Below are 21,369 nucleotides of genomic sequence, written 5' to 3' on the forward strand. Positions count from 1 at the left end.
CCCTGGGCAACCCAAGTCTGTATTGGCCTCGGAAAGGAGTGCACAAACCGGTACATTACCACTCGCTCTACCATCTGCACAGGGGTAGAGGTCTCTGCCTGCAACCATTTTTGAATGTGGTTCAGCAAATCAAACATTTGGTAGGGAGGGGGTTTGTCACAGTGATATGCCAAGCGGTGGACACGTTGTACCCTGACAGTCATTGTCACTCCTAAGCGCATCTTTTAAGGCTAAGTCAGAGTAGGCCTTCTGGAGCTCCCCCGTTAAGTATGGCATCAGCACATTGCCCTGGTGAGAGTTTCTCCCTCTCGTCGAATCTTTCAAAAATGGCCTCTGTGTCGTCACCCTTGGTCATTTTTTGCAGGGCTCTCCTTACTGCCTTCTGGATGGAGACATCATCAGCTGACCTTGGAGTCGAATCTACCGCCATGCCACGAACCTCTGTTGCATAAGCAGCTTATTTGTCTTCTTTTGCGCCAGCTGTTGTCGGTACTGCTGCTACAGCTGGGCTTGTACCAGGTGTTTCAGTAGGTTCTCCATGCTATCTGATGTTATTTGCTGGCTTATGGCCGCCTTCGTCCAGGACATGCAGTACCTCTGTAGCAGTCACACGTGTTCCCTGGGAACTCTGCCCGTATTTCTAACACCCATTGTGGGAATGCTACTCACTTGGGTGCGTGGTGAGGTAACACGGGAACTGTTTCCATTTATATGTCCTTGCTGGGTTATTGGTTCTTCATAAACCACATCACAAGCAAAGGAAAATAAACGGCATTCAATGGAGGCAAAACAAAGTAAACAGTTCCAACAAGGGCCCTTTAGAGACAGTCTAGGGGTCTCAAACACGCAGCCCGATGCGGCCCCTCCGGCTGCTTCTTGCGGCCCGCAGGCACATAGACCCCATAATGATCGCGGCTCTCTCCAGCAGCCGCCGATATCAGTGCTGTAGTGCAGTGTATTGCGGCGCAGAGACCGTCTCTCTGCACAGCAATATCAGTGCCAGCCACCGGCCTATCAGAGGCCAGCAGCTGACCTCTGCGTCCCAGCGCGGCGGCGTATGACATCACTGCCATGTACAGATGTCAGCTGCTGGCCTCTGATAGGTTGGCGGCTGGCACTGGTATTGCTGTGCAGAGAGCCGGTCTCTGCGCGACAATACACTGCAATACAGCGCTGATATCGGCGGCTGCTGGAGAAAGCCGCGATCGTTACGGGGTCTGTGCCTGCGGGCCACAGGTGCAGAAAGGACGCCGAGGGAACGGAGGACAGGTGAGAATATATATATATTTTTTTCTCTGTCATGTCAAATACAGCACAGGGGACCTGTGCTCAGTATATGGAGGGGGGCACCGTGTGCAGTATGGGGGGACGGGGACCCTGAGCGCAGTATGGGGGGACGGGGACCATGAGCGCAGTATGTGGGGGGACCCTGAGTGCAGTATGGGGGGACGGGGACCATGAGCACTGTATGGCGGGGGACGGGGACCCTGAGCGCAGTATGGGGGGGGACTGGGATCCTGAGCGCAGTATGGGGTGGGCTGGGATCCTGAGCGCAGTATGGGGTGGGCTGGGACCCTGAGCGCTGTATGGGGGGAGGGGGACCCTGAGTGCAATATGGGGGGACGGGGACCCTGTGCGCAGTATGGGGGGGCGGCCCTGTGCGCAGTATGGGGGGGGACACCTGGATGGGGGACATGTCTGCAACATGGGGACCTGTATGGGGGACATGTCTGCAACATAAGGACCAGGATGGGGGACCATGTCTGTAATATGGGGGACCATGTCTGCAATATGGGGTACCTGGATGGGGGATCATGTCTGCAATATGGGGGGACCTGGATGGGGGACCATGTCTGCAATATGAAGGCCATGTCTGCGATATGGGGGACCTGGATGGGAGACCATGTCTGCAATATGGGGACCATGTCTGCAATATGAAGGCCATGTCTGCAATAAGGGGGACCTGGATGGGGGACCATGTCTGCAATATGGGGGACCATGTCGGCAATATGGGGGACCATGTCTGCAATATGGAGGACCTGGATGGAAGACCATGTCTGTTGGATGGGGGACCTGGATGGGGGACCATGTCTGCAATATGAAGGCCACGTCTGCAATATGGGGGACCTGGATGGGGGACCATGTCTGCAATATGGGGGACCATGTCGGCAATATGGAGGACCTGGATGGGAGACCATGTCTGCTGGATGGGGACCTGGATGGGGGACCATGTCTGCAATATGGGGGACCTGGAGGGGAGACCATGTCTGCAATATGGCGGACCTGGAGGGGAGACCATGTCTGCAATATGGGGGACCTGGAGGGGAGACCATGTCTGCAAGATGAGGACCAGTTCAAAAGGTGTATAGAAAATAAAATGGTATCACTAAAAATGTCATTTTGTCATGCAAATAATGCGGCCCCCCAAATTAAATGTTTTTCCATGTGCGGCCCATATGCCCAGCTGAGTTTGAGACCCCTGGTCTAGGACAACCACCTCTGTGATACATACCTCCCATCAACTATGTGTCCGGAAGCCACCTTACATCATCTTAGACCGAACAAGGAGTTAATGGCTGAAATACATACACACATGTATACAGCCATAGTGAGGTAAGTGAAGGTGCATAGAAACTGACAGCTTCCTTCATGCACATACACTCCCATCATCATTCATCTTAGTGACGCAGAACTCGCTCTATTCAGAGGGTGCAGATAGATAACTCGGGATACTCCTCTCCGTACACCTCGTACACACACGGCTCCGCTCCGTACACCTCGTACACACACGGCTCCGCTCCGTACACCTCGTACACACACGGCTCTGCTCCGTACACCTCGTACACACGCGGCTCTGCTCCATACACCTCGTACACACGCGGCTCTGCTCCGTACACCTCGTACACACGCGGCTCTGCTACATCCACACTGTAAACCCCTCCTGACCCCACACATAAACTTCAGCTCATCCAGCACCATGACAACCAGCACAGCAGAGTCCTGCATCCACTGAGGCCCCTGATCATGTGACCCCTGACTCCTCCCCTCCTGTGACCTCATCACAGCTCCTGTGCGCACAGAGCAGCCATCTTCCTTCCATTTAGGATCCTGTAGATTCAGTCGTTCTCATCATTATCTTCCATCTTCTAGAAAATTTACCTTAAACCTTAGTGGATGGAGAAGGAGAAGAAGAAGATGGCCGAGAGGATATTCCACCTCACCCTAGAGATCCTCTTCCGGCTTACTGGAGAGGTGAGAGATTCTGATGATGTCACATTACATCATTCTTATCTATGGGAATAACAGATGGACAGAACTGGAGAGGTGAGGACTCTGGAAATGTCTGTAGTGAGATTTGTTAATGTGTCTCTCCATAACCAGGATTACACAGTAGTGAAGAAGACCTCTAGTGAGCGCTGTCAGGACCCTGTGTCTGAGGGATGGGGAAGACATCTGAGCCCAATCACAGGGCCTCCACCCCTTCCCCTGATACATGAGGACATCAATGAGCAGAAGATCCTAGAACTCACCTACAAGATGATTGAGCTGCTGACTGGAGAGGTGACACTGCTGGGAATGCTGTGACTTTGTACAGTAACGCTATGAAGGGATCGGGGGGATGACGGTATCATTGTATGTGTCAGGTTCCTATAAGATGTCAGGATGTCGCTGTCTATTTCTCCATGGAGGAGTGGGAGTATTTAGAAGGACACAAAGATCTGTACAAGGACATCATGATGGAGGTTCCCCAGCCCCTCACATCACCAGGAAATAGACAGGACTAAATACACACGGCCTATAATTATCTGTATGTAAAGAATGAATTCAGTCCTTGTATGTGTTTCCTCCAGATCTATCCAGTAAGAGGACAACACCAGAGAGATGTCCCCGTCCTCTTCTTCCACAGGACTGTAAACAAGAAGACCCCAATGTTCCTCAGGATCATCAGGTAGATGGAGAGAAGGTGTCATGAGATCTCCCCTATGATGTGTAGACGGCTGTGAAGGTCTTGTGTTCAGTCTTGTTTTATCCACCAGTATTATATGTTTTATACTTGTGTAATGAGAACGGTGGAGATGGCAGGATTAGAGCTGATCATAGATGGGACTTCTCCATCATCTGTCTGTGACTTTTACAATATTTGTTTCAGGGTGAAGATCTGACCCATATTAATACTACAGAGACATATGTGAGGGGTGATGAGTGGTGTAAAGAGGAGATTCCTACATATGACTGCCCAGGTGAGTAGTAACCACTAAATGCAGAGAAGTCTCAGATTAAAAAAAAATGTATTACATGTAATAATCTGTGTCCTGTCCGGATTTGTAATCTTTCTATTAATTGTTTATTAACCCCTTACTGAATGTCAGTAATAGTACGTCCCTGTGCCCTGGGCCTTTTGGCTAACACCAGGTAATATGTGCCAGGAGCGATCCCACAGTGGCACATTAATCCCCAAAATGCTGCGATCGAAGTCGATTGCAGCATTCCGGGAGCAAGGGGACGTAACCCCTCTTACCTTGTATCCGGGATCCCGCGCTGTGTCTGCTGGGTCTGGTAGTTGCCATGATGACCTGATGTCGTCATGACGACATCCGGGTCACCAGGCATCAGCAAGTTAGTTAGATCGTTCTCAGTGCACGTTCTAACTAACTTGTGCCAGTGCAGGACTGACAGCCTGCATAGCACAGAGATGCTCCTGCATCTCTATGCTATGCAAGTGATCAGGCTGCAAAAAGTGAAAGTCCCATAGTGGGACAAAGGGTAAAAGTAATTAAAATGCCAGAAAGTGGGGAAAAATAAAATTAAAAATTGTAAAAATATATAAAAAAAAAATAAAAATAATGAAAAAATAAAAATATACTGCACCCATAAATAAATATTATTATAAAAAAAACACCACATTAAAAGTACACACATTTGGTATCGCCACATCCGGAACGACCTGACCTATAAAACGGTCCCACTAGTTAACCCTTATAGTGAACACGGTAAAAAAATAAAAAACGAAGAAAAAAATGATGCTTCATCATCATACCGCCAAACAAAAAATGAAATAAAACGCGATAAAAAAGACGAATGTTATTAAAAATAGTACCGCTGAAAACGTCATCTTGTCCTGCAAAAAACAAGCCGCCATACAGCTCCATCAGCCGAAAAATAAAAGTTATAGCCCTCAGAATAAAGCGATACAAAAAATATTTTTTTCTATAAAATAGTTTTTATTGTATAAAAGCCCCAAACCATAAAAAACAATATAAATGTGGTACCGCTGTAAACGTACTGACCCGAAGAATAAATTTTACCACACGCGGAATGGCATAAAAAAAAAACAAAACCAAAAAGCAATTCCTGAATTGTTGGTTTTTGTTTATTCTGCCTCCCAAAAATCAGAATAGAAAGTGATCAGAAAATGTCATGTGCCCGAAAACGGAACCAAGAAAAGCGTCAACTTGTGCCGCAAAAAAACAAGCCCTTACATGATTCTTCAGCTGAAATATGGAAAAAATATTTTTCTGCCCTTTAGGGTGTGACAGCTGCCAAATATAGAAACTCGATATGAATCTGGTATCGCTGTAATCGCACCGACCTGAAGAATAAAGTTGTCTAATCACTTATACCGCACGAGGAACGGTGAAAAAAATAAACTCTAGAGTTAGGGTTGTGCTAGGGTTAAGGTTGTGCTAGGTTTAGGGTTGTGCTAGGTTTAGGGTTGTGCTAGGGTTAGGGTTGTGCTAGGGTTAGGGTTGTGCTAGGGTTAGGGTTGTGCTAGGGTTAGGGTTGTGCTAGGGTTAGGGTTGGGTTAGGTTTGTGTTATGGTTAGGGTTGTGCTTGGACTGTGCTAGGCTTAGGGTTAGGGTTGTGTTAGGGTTGGGTAGGGTTGTGTTGGGGTTATGATTTTTTTAAAAATAAAGAAAAAAAATGATGACTAGTGTTGAGCACAAGTGCTCGCTACTTGAGTTTTCATCGGGTGCTCGAGTATACACCGAGTAAAGCGGGTGCTCTGGTGACATGCTCGAGTTTCTGCCCCATATGCTTCGCGGCCAAAAAAAACTTGCGGGGATTGCCTGCCATGCACGAGCGATCCCCACATGTTTTTTTGGGTGTCTTAACAACAACCGTGAAACATGCGGGGCCTTGCACATGTTACTCGAGCACCCGCGATACATGGTGCATACCCGAGTACCCGATGCAAACTCAAGTAGCGAGCACTTGCACTCAAGACTAATGACAACTTATTCAATATGATGACCTAATGTTATCAAATTCTGTGTCGTACCTCTGGGTTCAAAATGTTCACCATACCCCTTGATAAAATCCTTAAGAGGTCTAGTTTTCAAAATGGGGTCACTTGGGGGGTTTCCACTATATAGGCGCATCAGGGGTTCCTCAAACACTACATGGCGTCCCCTCTTGATTCTAGCCAATTTTGAGTTCAAAAAGTCACACAGTGCTCCTCTCCTTCTGAACCATGCCGTGCGCCCAGTGTACTTTCCCCATATATGTGGTATCTGCGTACTCAGAAGAAATTGCATAACAGTTTTGGGGGTCAATTTTCTCCTCTTACCCCTGTGAAAATAAAAAAATTGGGGCTAAAAGATAATTTTTGCGGAAAAAGTTATTTTTTTTTTTTATTTTCATGGCTCTACGTTATAAACTTCTGTGAAGCACCTGGCGGTTCAGAGTGCTCAGCACACATCTAGAGAGGTTCCTTGAGGGGTCTAGTTTCGAAAATAGGGTCCGTTGTGGGCAGTTTCCACTGTTTCGGCACTTCAGGGACTCTCCAAACGCTACATGGCATCTGATAGTTATTTAAGCAAATTTTACATTCAAGAAGTCAAATGGCGCATCTTCCCTTCTTAAAACTGCAGTGCGCCCAAACAGTGGATTTCCCCCACATATGTGGTATCGGCGTGCTCAGGAAAAATTGCACAACAAATTTTGTGGTCAATTTTTTCCAGTCAACCCTTGCGAAAATAAATAAATTTGGGTCTAAATTAACATTTTTGTGTAAAAAAAGTTAAATGTTCATTGTTTTCTTCCACATTCCAAAAATTCCTGTGAAGCACCTGAAGGGTTAATAAACTTTTTGAATGTGGTTTTGAGCACCTTGAGGGGAACAGTTTTTAGAATGGTGTCACTTTTAGGTATTTTCTGTCATAAAGGCCCCTCAAAATCACTTCAAATGTGATCTGGTCCCTAAAAAAAAATGGTTTTGTAAATTTTGTTGGAAAAATGAGAAATCGCTGGTCAACTATTAACCCTTATAACTTCCTAACAAAAAAAAAAATTTGGTTCCAAAATTGTGCTGAAGTAAAGTAGACATGTGGTAAATATTATTTATTAACTATTTTGTGTAAAATATTTCTCTGATTTAAGGGCATGAAAATTCAAATTTAGAAAATTGCGAAATTTTCAAAATTTTCTGACAAATTTTCAGATTTTTTTTTCACAAATAAACGCAAGTGATATCGAATAAATGTTGCCACTATCATGAAGTACAATATGTCATGAAAAAACAGTCTTGGTATCAGTGGGATTCGCTGAAGAGTCCCAGAGTTATTACCTCATAAAGTGACACTGGGTCAGAACTGTAAAAATTTGCCTGTCATTAACGTGCAAACAGCCTTCGGGGGTAAAGGGGTTAAAGAATACTGCCACTTAAATGACTTTTATGTTACACCGACATGGATACTGTTCTTGTGGCAAGTGCTGCAGGTCAAAAATATCTGGAATGAGTTGGTCAACTTAAAGCGCACCTGTCAGCAGGATTGTGCTCAGTAAAATACATACACTGTCTGGTGGGTGACATTACACTGGTTAATACGATACCTTGGTTGATGAAATCTTGTGGTTCTTGTGTAATCTTTACTTTCAGTTTGGAGATAATGATATGCTTCGGGGCGGCCTGTAAGAGGCGCTCTATCTGGTGCGCTGCTTACATATTCATCTGTATGCTCTTATGGCAGCTCACTGTGCCTTCACTGACCTGCCTCCTATTTTACCTAGGCCCGCACTACTAGATGTGACGCGCCCCCTGGGCCGTGGGGTACACGGTCCCGGGCCGGTCGTTGCTAGGGGAGATGTCACAGTGGCGGTGACCCGGTCCGTGACCCAGGGCGGTTAATCAAAAGGGGAATATTTACAGGGAATATTTACAGGGGATTTATAGTTCTTAGATACAGTTTGTGACGCCACCTGTGGTATGCGGCTAAAGGGAGCCGCCGCTGCGGAGCAGGTCCTCTGGAGGTGTTGGTAATGCAGCAGAGTTGGTTCAGCTCTCCACAGGTAGAGCTTAGCTCCAGGGCAGTGTAGATGTTGCTGTTATGGTGTAGTGCAGAGGATGGCGCAGATAATGATCACAGAGACAGTAAGGTGCAGTCCTCAGGGTTTACTCACGGTTTCTTAGACTTCCAGTTACCAGTACTAAAGTAACTTCCCACGGCGTTCTGTGCTTACTCAGGGAGGGGTTCAGCAAGCTCCCAGGTCTCTCCGGAGTACGTAACGGGACCCCCTTCTGTGTGTTCCCTCTGGCCGTCTCCCTGCACCTCACACCCAGTGTCTCAGGCCAGTGGCCGTGGACCTTGCCGGGCGATGTCTTCTCTGTCCCCTGGGTCCTCTATGGCCACCTTTCTGGTGATTAGATGTGGCTTGTGGCTACAGTACCTGAAATACTGCAGCCTCCGGTTTCCTAGTTGAGGCTTAAAGAACTCTGCTAGTTTAGGGACCGGTCCTCTCTGTGCGACCTGACCCCTCCACCTCCTGGCAGATTCGGGCGTACGGGTGGCCTCCAGCACTACCCGTACCCCTGGGGTCCATTCCACATTCCTTTCCTGCTCCTCTCTCTCTCTCTCCGGCCTTGTGCTTCTCTGGCTAGGCCCTCCTCCAGAGCAGAGCTTCTACAGAGCTCCTGCTCCTCTCACTGTCCTCCTCTGACTGACCTGATCTCTTCAAGATGGTTTCTCTCTATATACTATCCCTAACAAGTGCTCCCCTGAACTTCTTCCTCCACCTACACCCACTACATGATTCCCCCTCACTTTGGTTCCCCCCACTCCAGCCACGGACAGGGCTCAGCAGGAAGCGACGCATCATGCACCTCCTGCCGGTCTGGAGTAGTGTAGTGTTGGATGGAGGTGTTAGGGTCCTGGGCAGTACTCCTTCCTTACCTGAGCGTGAGATACCACACCTCTGGGTGAGATGCAGTACCCCTGTGGCGACTGAACCCGCAGGGGCGCCACAGATGCATTATGTAAAATAAAATATAATTGATGAATTATATAAAATGAATTTTATCGATCACCCATGACAGCACCACAAGAGGGGATTCGTCCTTCAAGGACAGGATACCCACAGGCTTAAAAGGGCAGCACCTCTCCCACAGATCAGTTGTTTTCCTGTCCTTGATGAGTGAACCTTTGTACCGGAAGATCATTTCCCAGGCCCAGACGGACGGTTCAGGCAGCGGTATTTTCCCTGCCTTGGCCAGTCCAGGGTCCCTAGAAGCACCACAGTGGGTCCAGGAGGACTTTCACGGTTGTGTGCGGGCGCAGGTGAGCAGCATCCTGGGCGAGGATAGCGTGGCTCATCGGGTGTTGGCACGTGCCTGGAAGCGAGATACAGGGCAGCTGCATGTGCATTGCTTCCTTGGAATTCACGCCAGCTGGCGTTTTCCGGTCTGAAGGCGCGCCTCTCTGATGCGAAGAAGGCATGTTCGATGCCAGGATGCGCCTGAACAGCATTTTAGCAGCGGCCAGGGCATGACCAGATTGCACAACTGGGGCATGCCTGGATGAAGCGTGAGCCGCTTGACCGGAAGTGTGTGGGAACCGGGGGTTCCGGAAGGGTCTGGAGAGGTGGGGAATAGCGTTTCTCCGGCATCTAAATGACGGCAGGAGCATGGATCGGTGCTTCCTTGCTCATTGTTCCCTCCAGAATAACGGATATCACTGAGCAGCAGCAGCCTGATAAGAAGCCCCAGAAGCAGGCGGAGCAGCGTCGACCCCATAGCAGTAGTTTTGGTGGCAGTGTCTGTGAGAGACAGAGGTCTGCAGGCAGTGGCGAATCCAGACAGAGGAGCTCCAGGAAAGTAGACGCGTTTTCGGCCTCTAAAGATGGTCTTTTGGCTGAGGTGGGTTCCCCTCTAAATCTCGTACTATTTGATTGCCTCACACTGGTAAGTGATCTTTGTGAAAGCTCACTCAGTGATGTAGCCTTTCCCTTTTTTGTCAGTTATTGCCAGGGAAAGAAGTGTACAGCAAAGTCTAAGCACAAGGAGTGTGCACTTTGCAGAAATCTATTGCCTGACTCCAACCAAAAAAAAACTTTGCCAGGATTGTATAGAGCAGACAGTAGCGGAGGAGACCACTAACTCTGCCACCGATTTAAGATCAATTATCATGGCGGAAGTCCCTTAAATCCCTTTCCCAGGAAGAGGTTCATAGAGGTAAGAAGAGTAAAAGGGCTAGCCAGTGGTCCCGGGGTTGCATGTGTCTAGCTTTTCAAATAATGATGACGAATCCTCCTCAGACGGTAATGCTGGCCGTCTTTGTTTTCCTATAGATGAGATGGACAAACTCGTAAAGGCAGTTTGGACCACAATGGGGATAGTCGAGTCCAAACTCGAGAAATCAGTTCAGGACATTATGTTTGGAGGCTTGGAACAAAAAAAGCATAGGTCATTTCCTATGAATGAAAAAATAATTTAGAGGGAATGGAAAAGATCGGAAAAGAGAGGCTCCCTTTCCCCATCAATTAAGAGGAGATATCTGTCACGCTGTCTCTGCGTACAGGAGGTCTGGGGCCTAAACTGACCCTAAGCTGGGGCCCTGACTAATCCCTCTACCTGGAGGTACTGTTAAAGGTACAGAGGTCCAGGCCGCCAGCGTAACCCCTACCTCCTGAGGATCCCTGCACCTCAGTAATCTAGTCCTGAGAAGGACCCCGATCACAACAATAGGGAACAGGAAATAATATGCCAACACTCAGTACTTAGACGAACGAGACAGTACAAGGGTTAAAACAAAAACCACCTTGCATACAAAAACTACACCACAACAACAGAGGGAACACCAACGGGAAAGGAGATAAATGATAAAGCGAGGAAGGGAAAAACCACACCAAATACACTTAGCTCAGAACTCCAAAATACCACGATCCGCTCTGTTTGTCTGTATGAAATGCTTTCACCGACACTTCCCTAACAGACCGGCAGGCATTTGAAGGAGTCCCACTACTGCAGCATTGATTGCAGCTGGGCGAGGCTGGACCTAGTCTAGCACAGAGAGAGAGAGTTAACTCCCTCACTGCCGAAAAACACAAAACACCAAAAACTCAGCTGCGAGAAGTCAGGCTGTGTAATCGTGATGATCTTCGTGGCGACACACCCGTGACAGTACCCCCCCTTCTACGAGGGGCCTCCGGACCCTCAGGGCCAGGTTTATCCGGGTGAGTCGTGTGGAAGGCCCGAACTAATCGGTCTGCGTTAATATCCGACGCAGGAACCCACATCCTCTCCTCAGGACCATACCCCTTCCAATGAACCAGGTACTGAAGGGACCGGCGATTAAAGCGTGAATCGATGACCTTTGATACCTGGAACTCCAAGTTACCATTGACCACCACTGGAGGGGGAGGTAAAGGTGACGGTATCACGGGCACCACATACCTCTTAAGCAACGATCTGTGGAACACATTGTGAATTTTAAACGTAGGGGGGAGGTCAAGATGGAATGCCACCGGATTAATTATAGAACTGATCCTGTATGGCCCGATGAACCTGGGACCCAGTTTCCAGGAGGAAACCTTAAGTTTTATATACCTGGTAGACAACCATACCCGATCGTTCACACTTAAGTCCGGACCAGACACTCTCCTCCTATCAGCCATACGTTTGTATCGGTTCCCCATAGTATTCAGATTCTTCAGCACCCCTCTCCATACTGAAGTGAGTGATGAGGAAAATCGTTCCTCCTCAGGAACCCCCGAAGAGCCCCCCTACTGAAAGTACAAAACTGGGGGTGAAAACCATATGCCCCAAAAAACGGGGACTTACCAGTGGACTCGCTCCGCCTATTATTAAGAGCAAACTCTGCCAGAGGTAAGAAAGAAGCCCAGTCCTCCTGGTTCTCTGACACAAAACACCGGAGATATGTCTCCAAACTCTGGTTCAGACGTTCCGTCTGACCATTGGTCTGAGGATGAAAAGCCGATGAGAACGATAAATGCATCCCCCGCCGAGTACAAAATGCCTTCCAGAACTTGGACACAAACTGAGACCCCCGATCCGACACCACATCGGAGGGTACCCCGTGAAGCCTCACAATCTCCCCAATGAACACCTGCGCAAGAGTTTTAGCATTTGGAAGAGCAGGAAGAGCGATAAAATGTGCCATCTTGCTGAACCTGTCTACTACAACGAGAATGACCGTTTTACCCGAAGACGGCAGGAGGTCCGTAATAAAGTCCATAGACAGATGAGTCCAAGGACGCTCCGGGATCTTCAAAGGTAAGATGGCCCCAGACGGACGGGTATGTGGGGTCTTAGAGCGCGCACAAACCCCACAGGACGCAACAAAATTTACCACCTCTATATGTAAGTTAGGCCACCAAAACCGACGCGAGAGTAGATCCACAGTTGCTTTACTCCCTGGGTGTCCTGCCAAAGCTGAGTTATGGTGTGCCTCGATCACCTTTTGTCGTAACTGATCTGGAACAAACAGTCTCCCTGGAGGTCCAACAGGGGCGTCCCCCTGAGCCTCCAATACCTCCTCCTCAAGCTCAGAGCATACTACCGACACCACCACCCCCTCTTGAAGGATAGGAACCGGGTCATCCGTATTCCCGGCCCCAGGGAAACTACGAGATAAGGCATCCGCCTTCACATTTTTTGACCCAGGACGATATGTAACGACAAAATTAAACCTGGTAAAAAACAACGACCACCTGGCTTGTCTGGGATTCAGACGTTTTGCGGACTCCAGATATAGCAGGTTCTTGTGATCGGTGATGACGGTGACCGGATGGACTGCCCCCTCCAAAAAATGGCGCCACTCCTCAAAAGCTAGCTTAATGGCCAAGAGTTCCCTATTGCCGACATCGTAATTCCTCTCAGCGGACGACAATTTTTTAGAGAAAAAGGCGCACGGATGCCACTTACCAGGGGACGAACCTTGTGACAATACTGCTCCCACCCCTACCTCGGAAGCGTCTACCTCTACAATGAATGGCTGTGACGCATCAGGTTGAATGATTATGGGTGCCGAGGCAAAACTTTTTTTCAAGGAGGAGAAAGCTTGACAAGCCTTGTCAGACCACCTAGAAAAATCCGTCCCCTTTTTTGTCATGTCTATGAGAGGTTTAACCATGGACGAGAAATTACGAATGAACTTCCGGTAATAATTAGCAAACCCCAGGAAACGTTGTAGTGCCTTAAGATTCTATGGCAGATCCCACTCAAGAACTGCCCGCACTTTCCCAGGGTCCATACGAAAACCGGACGCTGAAACCAGGAAGCCTGGAGTTCCTGTACGGCGAACACACACTTTTCCCATTTGGCATACAGTTTATTATCCCGCAAGATCTGTAACACCTGCCTAACGTGCTCCTGATGAGACACCAGATCCGGCGAGTAAATTAAGATATCATCCAGATATATGACAACAAACTGTCCCACCAGGCGGCGAAAAATGTCATTAACAAAGTGTTGGAACACCGCCGGGGCATTAGTCAGACCGAATGGCATGACAAGGTTCTCATAATGCCCCTCCGGAGTGTTAAACTCCGTCTTCCACTCATCCCCCTCCTTCATCCTAATCAGATTGTACGCCCCCCTGAGATCCAACTTAGAGAACCATTTGGCGCCCACGATCTGATTAAAGAGATCGGGAATAAGTGGGAGTGGATACGGATCTCGGACCGTAATCCAATTAAGTTCACCGAAATCCAGGCAAGGGCGTAGGCCTCCATCTTTCTTCTTCACAAAGAAGAACCCCGCGGCCACCGGGGAAGATGAAGGTCTAATATGCCCCTTAGCCAGACTTTCAGAAATATAATCCTTCATGGCCTGCCTCTCAGGACCAGAAAGGTTATACAACCTAGCTTTAGGTAACTTGGCCTCAGGGAGCAGTTTTACAGAACAGTCATACTCGCGATGAGGAGGTAGTTCCTGACACCCTTTCTCCGAGAATACATCCTCAAAGTCCGCCAGAAATGGAGGTAAGACCCTAGGAGTAACCGCACCGATGACCGTATTCATGCAGTTTTTATTACAGAATTTACTCCATTGGCTTATCTCTCTGGATTGCCAATTAATAACCGGGTTATGCATAATTAACCAAGGAAGGCCCAACACTATAGGAGTGGAAAGACCCTCCAATACGTAGCAAGACAACAGTTCTTTATGTATAGCCCCCACTTGAAGTTTTACGTTATGCACAGATTGCAAAAAACTTCCCTGACCGAGGGGCCTGGCATCAATCGAGAATATGGGGATGGGTTTAGCCAATTCACTCAATCGCATACCTTGAACCCGGGCAAACCGAGCGTCCACCAGATTAGCCCCGGCACCACTATCCAGAAGAACAGATATCCTCTCAGTTCTCGTACCCACCACCACCTCCGCCGGTACGAGAAACTGAGATGAACCTAGGGACGAAATACCTACTCCCAGATTGCCGTCCACCACACAACCTGGGATCAACAGTTTTCCGACGACTCTTCACTCTGCAAGGGACGGGATGGACACTCCCCAATAAAATGTCCCTTTCTCCCGCAGAAGAAACACCTTCCTGTCTTATGGCGCACCACCGGTCCCCTCCCCCGAAATGATGTCCCTCCTAATTGCATAGGCTCCTCTGGACTGACCAGGGAACCCTCCATATAAGGAACACCTGTAGAAGGTGGAGTCATCACAGAGGGTGGAGTTACCCCGCACCTCTCCCGACGCCGTCTGTCAATGCGAATAGCAAGGGCCATAACGGCTTCCAGTGACGCGGGAGGGTCATACTGTGCCAAAACATCCTTTAATTTGTCGGATAAACCTTGACAAAACTGGCTCCTAAGAGCCGGGTCATTCCACTGGGTGTCCGTGGCCCACCTACGGAACTCCGAACAGAATTCCTCCGCCGGACGATCTCCCTGCTGGATCCTACGTAACTTAGATTCAGCAAGGGAGATCCGATCCGGGTCATCATATACGAGACCCAGAGCTGCAAAAAACCTATCCACTGACTGGAGAGCCGGGGAGCCCGGGGGAAGAGAGAATGCCCAAGATTGTCGGTCCCTTGTAGGAGCGAGATGACAATTCCCACCCTTTGTTCTTCACTCCCCGATGACCGAGGCTGCAGCCGAAAGTACAACTTGCATGCCTCCCGGAAAACAAAAAACTTGTCCCGCCCCCCAGTGAACCTGTCAGGGAGAGCTACTTTAGGTTCTGGTCCTGCTTGCTCCTGGGGATACAAAACCTTGGACCTAACGTCCGCCAGCTCCATGGACAAACTCTGCAACTGCCGAGCTAGACCGGCTACTGGATCCATGGTAGCTGGAGAGCATCTTAGTGGGTCGGTGAAAATGTCACGCTGTCTCTGCGTACAGGAGGTCCTGAGAAGGACCCCGATCACAACAAAAGGGAACAGGAAATAATATGCCAACACTCAGTACTTAGATGAACGAGACAGTACAAGGGTTAAACCAAAAACCACCTTGTATACAAAAACTACACCACAACAACAGAGGGAACACCAACGGGAAAGGAGATAAATGATAAAGCGAGGAAGGGAAAAACCACACCAAATACACTTAGCTCAGAACTCCAAAATACCACGATCCGCTCTGTTTGTCTGTATGAAATGCTTTCACCGACACTACCCTAACAGACCGGCAGGCATTTGAAGGAGTCCCACTACTGCAGCATTGATTGCAGCTGGGCGAGGCTGGACCTCGTCTAGCACAGAGAGAGAGAGTTAACTCTCTCACTGCCGAAAAACACAAAACACCAAAAACTCAGCTGCGAGAAGTCAGGCTGTGTAATCGTGACGATCTTCGTGGCGACACACCCGTGACAATATCCCTTGGATGAGCCTTCCTTGTCAAACAGGGACAAAGCCCCAAAACTGGATGCGGCCATAGTAAAGGCGGCTTAGATGTACATTGGAGATGTTGACTGGTGCTCTAGAGCCAACAATGGCTGTTACATGTACAGCCAGATCCTTAATCATCTGGTTGGATCATCTGGAAACCCAGTTAAAAGACACAATGTCAATACTATGTCAAGACACAATATCTTGGCCACTGTCCCACTTATGCGAGGGGCTGCAGCTTTTCTATCTTCGCTTCGGCTGATTCAAGTTTGTTTAGCGGCAAGGTCAGCAGACATTTCAAACACTTATGGTTAAAATGTTGGCCAGGGAAACTCCAGGCTAGAATGAGACTGTGTGCCATTCCGTGTGAGGGGGAACACCTGTTTGGCCCAGCTTTGGAAAAGGCTTGCAATGCTAAAAAGGGATATCCTAACTTGTCCATCCCAGCCTGCAAGCGATCCTTCTGGAAAAGAAGGTTGAATTGAAGGAAGACCTCCACAGATCAAGACAAATGGAAAGATCAAAGAAGAAAAGGTAGCAGCTTCATGTTCGGAACCTCTTCCCAGGATTCCAAAAAAGTCAGTGATTTCCAGCCCAGGTGGGGGGAGACTTTCGTCCTTCTTCCCGGCCTGGGAAAAAATATCGGGAAACAGTTGGATTCTCGGCCTGATAAAATCCGGTCTAGAAATGGAGTTCCGCTCAATCCCGCATGGAAGATTCGTGGTAATTCCCTCTAGGTCTTTGTCAGCAGGGCAACGGGCCCAGAGGCCAAAGTCTCAGCTGGTGCAGAAGGCTGTCCTATTAGAAGTTTCAGTGTCAGAAAGAGGGAAGGGATTTTAATCCCCTCTCTTTCTAATCAAGAAACCAAACTGCTCTTTCAGGATGATAATACATTTGAAGGGCTTTATTAAATTCCTGAGAATCCTTTCATTCAAAATGGAATATGTAAAATCTGCAATAAAGTTACTCTTCCCAGAAGAGGTGATGGCCCGTCTCCGGGAGAAGAATGTATTGATTATCCTGTATTTGTATAATTTTCTGGTTGTAGGCAATTCGACCTGGCATTGCACTAGTCAGTTACAGGAAGTGATATCCACCTAAGAATGTTTAGGTTGGCTATTGAACCTTAAAAAGTCAAAGATGGAGCCCCTAAAAATACAGTAATATTTGGGGCTACTGCTGGACTCAGAGGTGCAGAAGTATCATTTCCCAGGCGATAAAAAAGAAAAGATCCGAGGCCAGATGTTAAGGGCCCTGAAATTCCCCATCCTGTCCCTTAGAAGCGCTATGTCCCTTCTAGGTTTCTAACTTTGTGCCTTCCGGCAGTCTTGTGAGCCCAGTTCCATACTAGAGCCTTGCAGTAGGATGTGTTAAGAAATTACATTTCCTTTAGAGGACACCTGGAAGGAAGGTTGATGCTATCCCCAATGTCAATGCAGTCCCTTCTTTGGTGGCTGAGTGTCACTAATCTGTCCAGGTGGGCTCCGTAGTAGACGTAGTAAACCAGGGCTTTTGGACGGGGACAAGAGAGTTTTTTTGTTCCTCAAACTTGAAGGAATTACTTGCAGTTGAGTTGGCAGTAAGAAGACTCCTATGAAGACTACCATCATGTCAGGGGCTTTTCATGGTTGAGGACAATGTCTGTCGCTGACTCGTGGGTCCTCCCGCAGATTCCAAATCTCCTCTCTGGGGCTAATTCACCATCCACAAGTAGCCAATCTTCATTTGATGGCATGGCCTCACCTTTGAAAGAAGGGTGCTCCAGGCTGTGGTCCCTCCCTAAATTCTTAATTTTCTCTATAATTCTGTCATGGTGCCGTCATGGGTGAGTCTTATGATTTTTTTCGGAACCCATGACAGCACCCTTATAATCCCTCCTGTCACGTGTGTGTGAGCACTTCTTTCACTAGTGTTATAAGTTCACAGTTTTAGTTGTGATTTGTGGTGCGGGTAAGATTTGTGTTTTGGCAACAACCAATGGAGGTCCTATCACGCGCTGTAATCCAACTGATGCGGAGGAGAGGTACCAACCTTTTAAGCCTGTAGGTTTCCTGTCCTTGAAGGGCGGATCCCCTCTCTCAGGGTGCGGTCATAATCCTGTTATCAGTAAGACTTTATAATGAAAAATCTGAGAACAAAAATTGAAATGCTGGGTGAAATTTTGTGGTTCCGCACTGTATTATCTCAATAATTAATTATATTATTCTGTAAATAAAGTCTAAAAAAAGTGTTAAACAATGCAAGAAAAAAATCCCCAAATGGCCAGTGCTGCCAATAAAAAAATAGCTTAATTTGAAAGAAGAAAAACAAACCTGGCATATTTGGTATCACCATTTTCATAACAAGTTGTATGTATAAAACTATTTCAATATTTATGTAGCACGATGAACAGAATTAAAAAAAAAAAGAGAAACTGTCTGAATTGCAGCTTTTACTTATTCTGCATAATAAAAAAAAAAATCAAAAAGTGAGCAAAACACAAAAAAAAACACCATTAAAAACCACAGCTCGTTATGCAAAAATAATTCCCCATATACAAGTAATAGATCACGTAGGCAGAGGCCTGTCAATCTAAGACAGCGGGCAGAGAGAAGCCGCCGGGAACCCGCCTGTCCGACTAGTCTATTAAAGTATGAATTTCTCTAAAACGCCGCAGAATTTCAGAATGAAACGCACCTGGCTGACATCATACAGTCATACAGTCAGTGTCTTCTGTACACAGTCCGCGCATTGGGAGCCACTGGGGACCAACATGGCAGCCACGGGGGACTTTACCAGACCCACAGCTGCAATAATAACTCATGGGGGGAAGCAATGTGTACCTAACTATTTAAATGCCACTCAGCCACTACTGCTAAAGGCAGATGGTGGCTGTGTAACAAAATTCCTACTCCGCCTCGACTGAATGACATAATTTTAGATTGTCATTGCACATAAATTAATAAATTCAGGCTTGCATCTGGTTTAATGTCAGGGCTTTACTGTTCATTACCATACTGCTCCACCGCGCTGCCCTGCTCCACCGCGCTGCCCTGCCCCACCGTGCTGCCCTGCTCCATCGCGCTGCCCTGCTCCACCGTGCTGCCCTGCTCCACCGCGCTTCCCTGCTCCACCACGCTGCCCTGCTCCACCACGCTGCCCTGCTCTGCTAAAGTGCATTTAAGGATCAACACTGAAATCAGAAAACTGCTGAAAAACTGTGTAGTGTCCTAATATCAGTATCTTGCTCTATCGATAGATTGAGATCTATTTTGGCATCACACTTTTAGTTGGTTAATAACTGAATTTTGCTATTTCATATAGAAATCCTAATAAATATAACATTAACAATATAAATATACAGTTACATTATTACAAATATGTTTGTTTTATTCTTGGCAGATGCCTTTACCATGAACTCCGAAAGACATATGATATCCTCAGATTTGAAAGCAGATGATCATGGTATCACACCAGATACATATGAAGAGCATGCCATTGCTTCAGATATAACATCAGCCCTTCACAGAAAAGATCTATTTTATGGTCAAGTGGTCCTATCTTCTGATTCATTACAGAATGTTGAGCACAGAAAGGGCGCTAAGGAGCGGAGAGCTCACTCAGGGGTGAAGCCATTATCATGTTCAGAATGTTGTAAACATTTTAATCGTAAATCAGATCTTGTTATACATCAGAGAATTCACACAGGGGAGAAGCCATATTCATGTTCAGAATGTGGGAAATGTTTTACAGACAAATCAAATCTTCTCAAACATCAGAGAACCCACAGCGGGGAGAAGCCTTTTTCATGTTCAGAATGTGGGAAATGTTTTATTCGGAAAGAGTATCTTGATAACCACCAGAAAACCCACACAGGGAAGGAGCCTTTTTCATGTTCAGAATGTGGGAAATGTTTTATTCGGAAAGAGCACCTTGATAACCACCAGAAAACCCACACAGGGGAGAAGCCTTTTTTATGTTCAGAATGTGGGAAATGTTTTATTCGGAAAGCGGATCTTGATCGACACCAGAGAACCCACACAGAGGAGAAGCCTTTTTCATGTTCAGAATGTGGGAAATGTTTTTATCAGAGATCAAATCTTATTGAGCATGTGAAAACTCACACAGGGGAGAAGCCATATTCATGTTCAGAATGTGGGAAATGTTTTATGCGGAAAGCGCATCTTAATAACCACCAGAAAACCCACACAGGGGAGAAGCCTTTTTCATGTTCAGAATGTGGGAAATGTTTTACAGACAAATCAAATCTTCTCAAACATCAGAGAACCCACACCGGGGAGAAGCCTTTTTCATGTTCAGAATGTGGGAAATGTTTTATTCGGAAAGAGTATCTTGATAGCCACCAGAAAGCCCACACAGGGAAGAAGCCTTTTTCATGTTCAGAATGTGGGAAATGTAGGTGTAATTAATACAGGTTATGAATGCAGTGTAGGAGGGCTTCTTAAAGAAAAAACAGCAGAATTCTTTCTAGTTGGTGGGTGATCAAATACTTATATCATGCAATAAAATGCAAATTAATTATGCAAAAATCATACAATGGGATTTTCTGTTTTTTATTTTTAGATTCTGTCTCTGCCATTTTATGAGCTGCCTTGAATAATAACCAAGCTTATTCTATGGAAAAGTCTTATTTGTACAAGTACCCTGTGCATTGTAAAGTGCTGCCAAATATAAAAGTAATTATTATACATATAGTTGCAATAAAAATTATTCAACTTCCTTTCCAAATTCCTTTTATTTCCAAACCCGTTTTGCTGTTTGCAATAAACTAATGAAACAAGAACAATATAAAAAGCTCAACACAACTAATATAACATGTGGTTTCTCTAAATTCACCACAAAATTGCACATTTAATGACTCCTGCCATCCAAGAATGATTCCATCCCTTCATGAGCTGCATCTTGAGTACTTAGTAGAACCCTTTCCCTGCTACATTCAGAAACCCTGCTAACCTCATTAATATTCCTTGCATGCCTTCTGTCTCTTTCAATTGTGCCCTTTGAAATGTGCAGTCAGCATGTAATAAACTCTCCTACATCCATGACTTTTTCCTCTCAATTCCCTCAACCTTCTTGTTCTCACTGAAACATGGATCCAGTAGTCGGATACCACCGCCGCTGCTGCTCTCTCTCATATGGTGGCCTACACTTCTCTCATACCCCGAGAACTAACAACAGATCAGGCGGAGGTGTTGGTCTGCTCCTTTCAACAAAATGCACTTTTTCCCCCCAGTACCCCTCCCTTATCTTCCCTTCTTTTTGAGGTCCAGACTGTCAGACTCTACCGGCC

The 21,369-nt window shown here is 47.0% G+C and overlaps 4 protein-coding genes across 4 annotated transcripts in view; 2 read left to right on the forward strand and 2 right to left on the reverse strand.

The window, feature by feature from the left end:
- LOC141192298 (oocyte zinc finger protein XlCOF29-like) overlaps window positions 1-21,369 on the reverse strand; it is a 303,763-nt gene that overhangs the window by 224,449 nt on the left and 57,945 nt on the right. The window lies entirely within an intron of this gene.
- The window catches only part of LOC141192248 (uncharacterized), a 231,437-nt gene that overhangs the window by 101,575 nt on the left and 108,493 nt on the right, over window positions 1-21,369 (reverse strand). The gene's annotated exons all lie outside the window — the stretch shown is intronic.
- On the forward strand, window positions 3,044-3,785 carry LOC141192264 (gastrula zinc finger protein XlCGF66.1-like). The gene is made up of 3 exons (XM_073661762.1): window positions 3,044-3,252; window positions 3,382-3,561; window positions 3,645-3,785. The coding sequence occupies exons 1-3, from the start codon at window positions 3,175-3,177 to the stop codon at window positions 3,783-3,785; spliced, it is 399 nt and encodes a 132-aa protein (XP_073517863.1). The 5' UTR covers window positions 3,044-3,174.
- LOC141192252 (uncharacterized) lies at window positions 3,854-20,638 on the forward strand. Its single transcript, XM_073661753.1, has 3 exons — window positions 3,854-3,949; window positions 4,151-4,241; window positions 19,461-20,638. The coding sequence occupies exon 3, from the start codon at window positions 19,472-19,474 to the stop codon at window positions 20,486-20,488; it is 1,017 nt and encodes a 338-aa protein (XP_073517854.1). The 5' UTR covers window positions 3,854-3,949; window positions 4,151-4,241; window positions 19,461-19,471; the 3' UTR covers window positions 20,489-20,638.

Source organism: Phyllobates terribilis, unplaced genomic scaffold (assembly GCF_046119375.1).
Source record: "Phyllobates terribilis strain yellow unplaced genomic scaffold, ASM4611937v1 Scaffold_56__1_contigs__length_8794411, whole genome shotgun sequence".
NCBI lineage: Eukaryota > Metazoa > Chordata > Amphibia > Anura > Dendrobatidae > Phyllobates > Phyllobates terribilis.

Coding starts and splice junctions, on each gene's coding strand:
- LOC141192264 (XM_073661762.1), top strand. CDS start 3,175: ATGGAGAAGGAGAAGAAGAAGATGGCCGAGAGGATATTCCACCTCACC. Junction 3,253..3,381: donor TCTTCCGGCTTACTGGAGAG/GTGAGAGATTCT, acceptor CTCCATAACCAG/GATTACACAGTAGTGAAGAA. Junction 3,562..3,644: donor TTGAGCTGCTGACTGGAGAG/GTGACACTGCTG, acceptor TGTATGTGTCAG/GTTCCTATAAGATGTCAGGA.
- LOC141192252 (XM_073661753.1), top strand. CDS start 19,472: ATGAACTCCGAAAGACATATGATATCCTCAGATTTGAAAGCAGATGAT.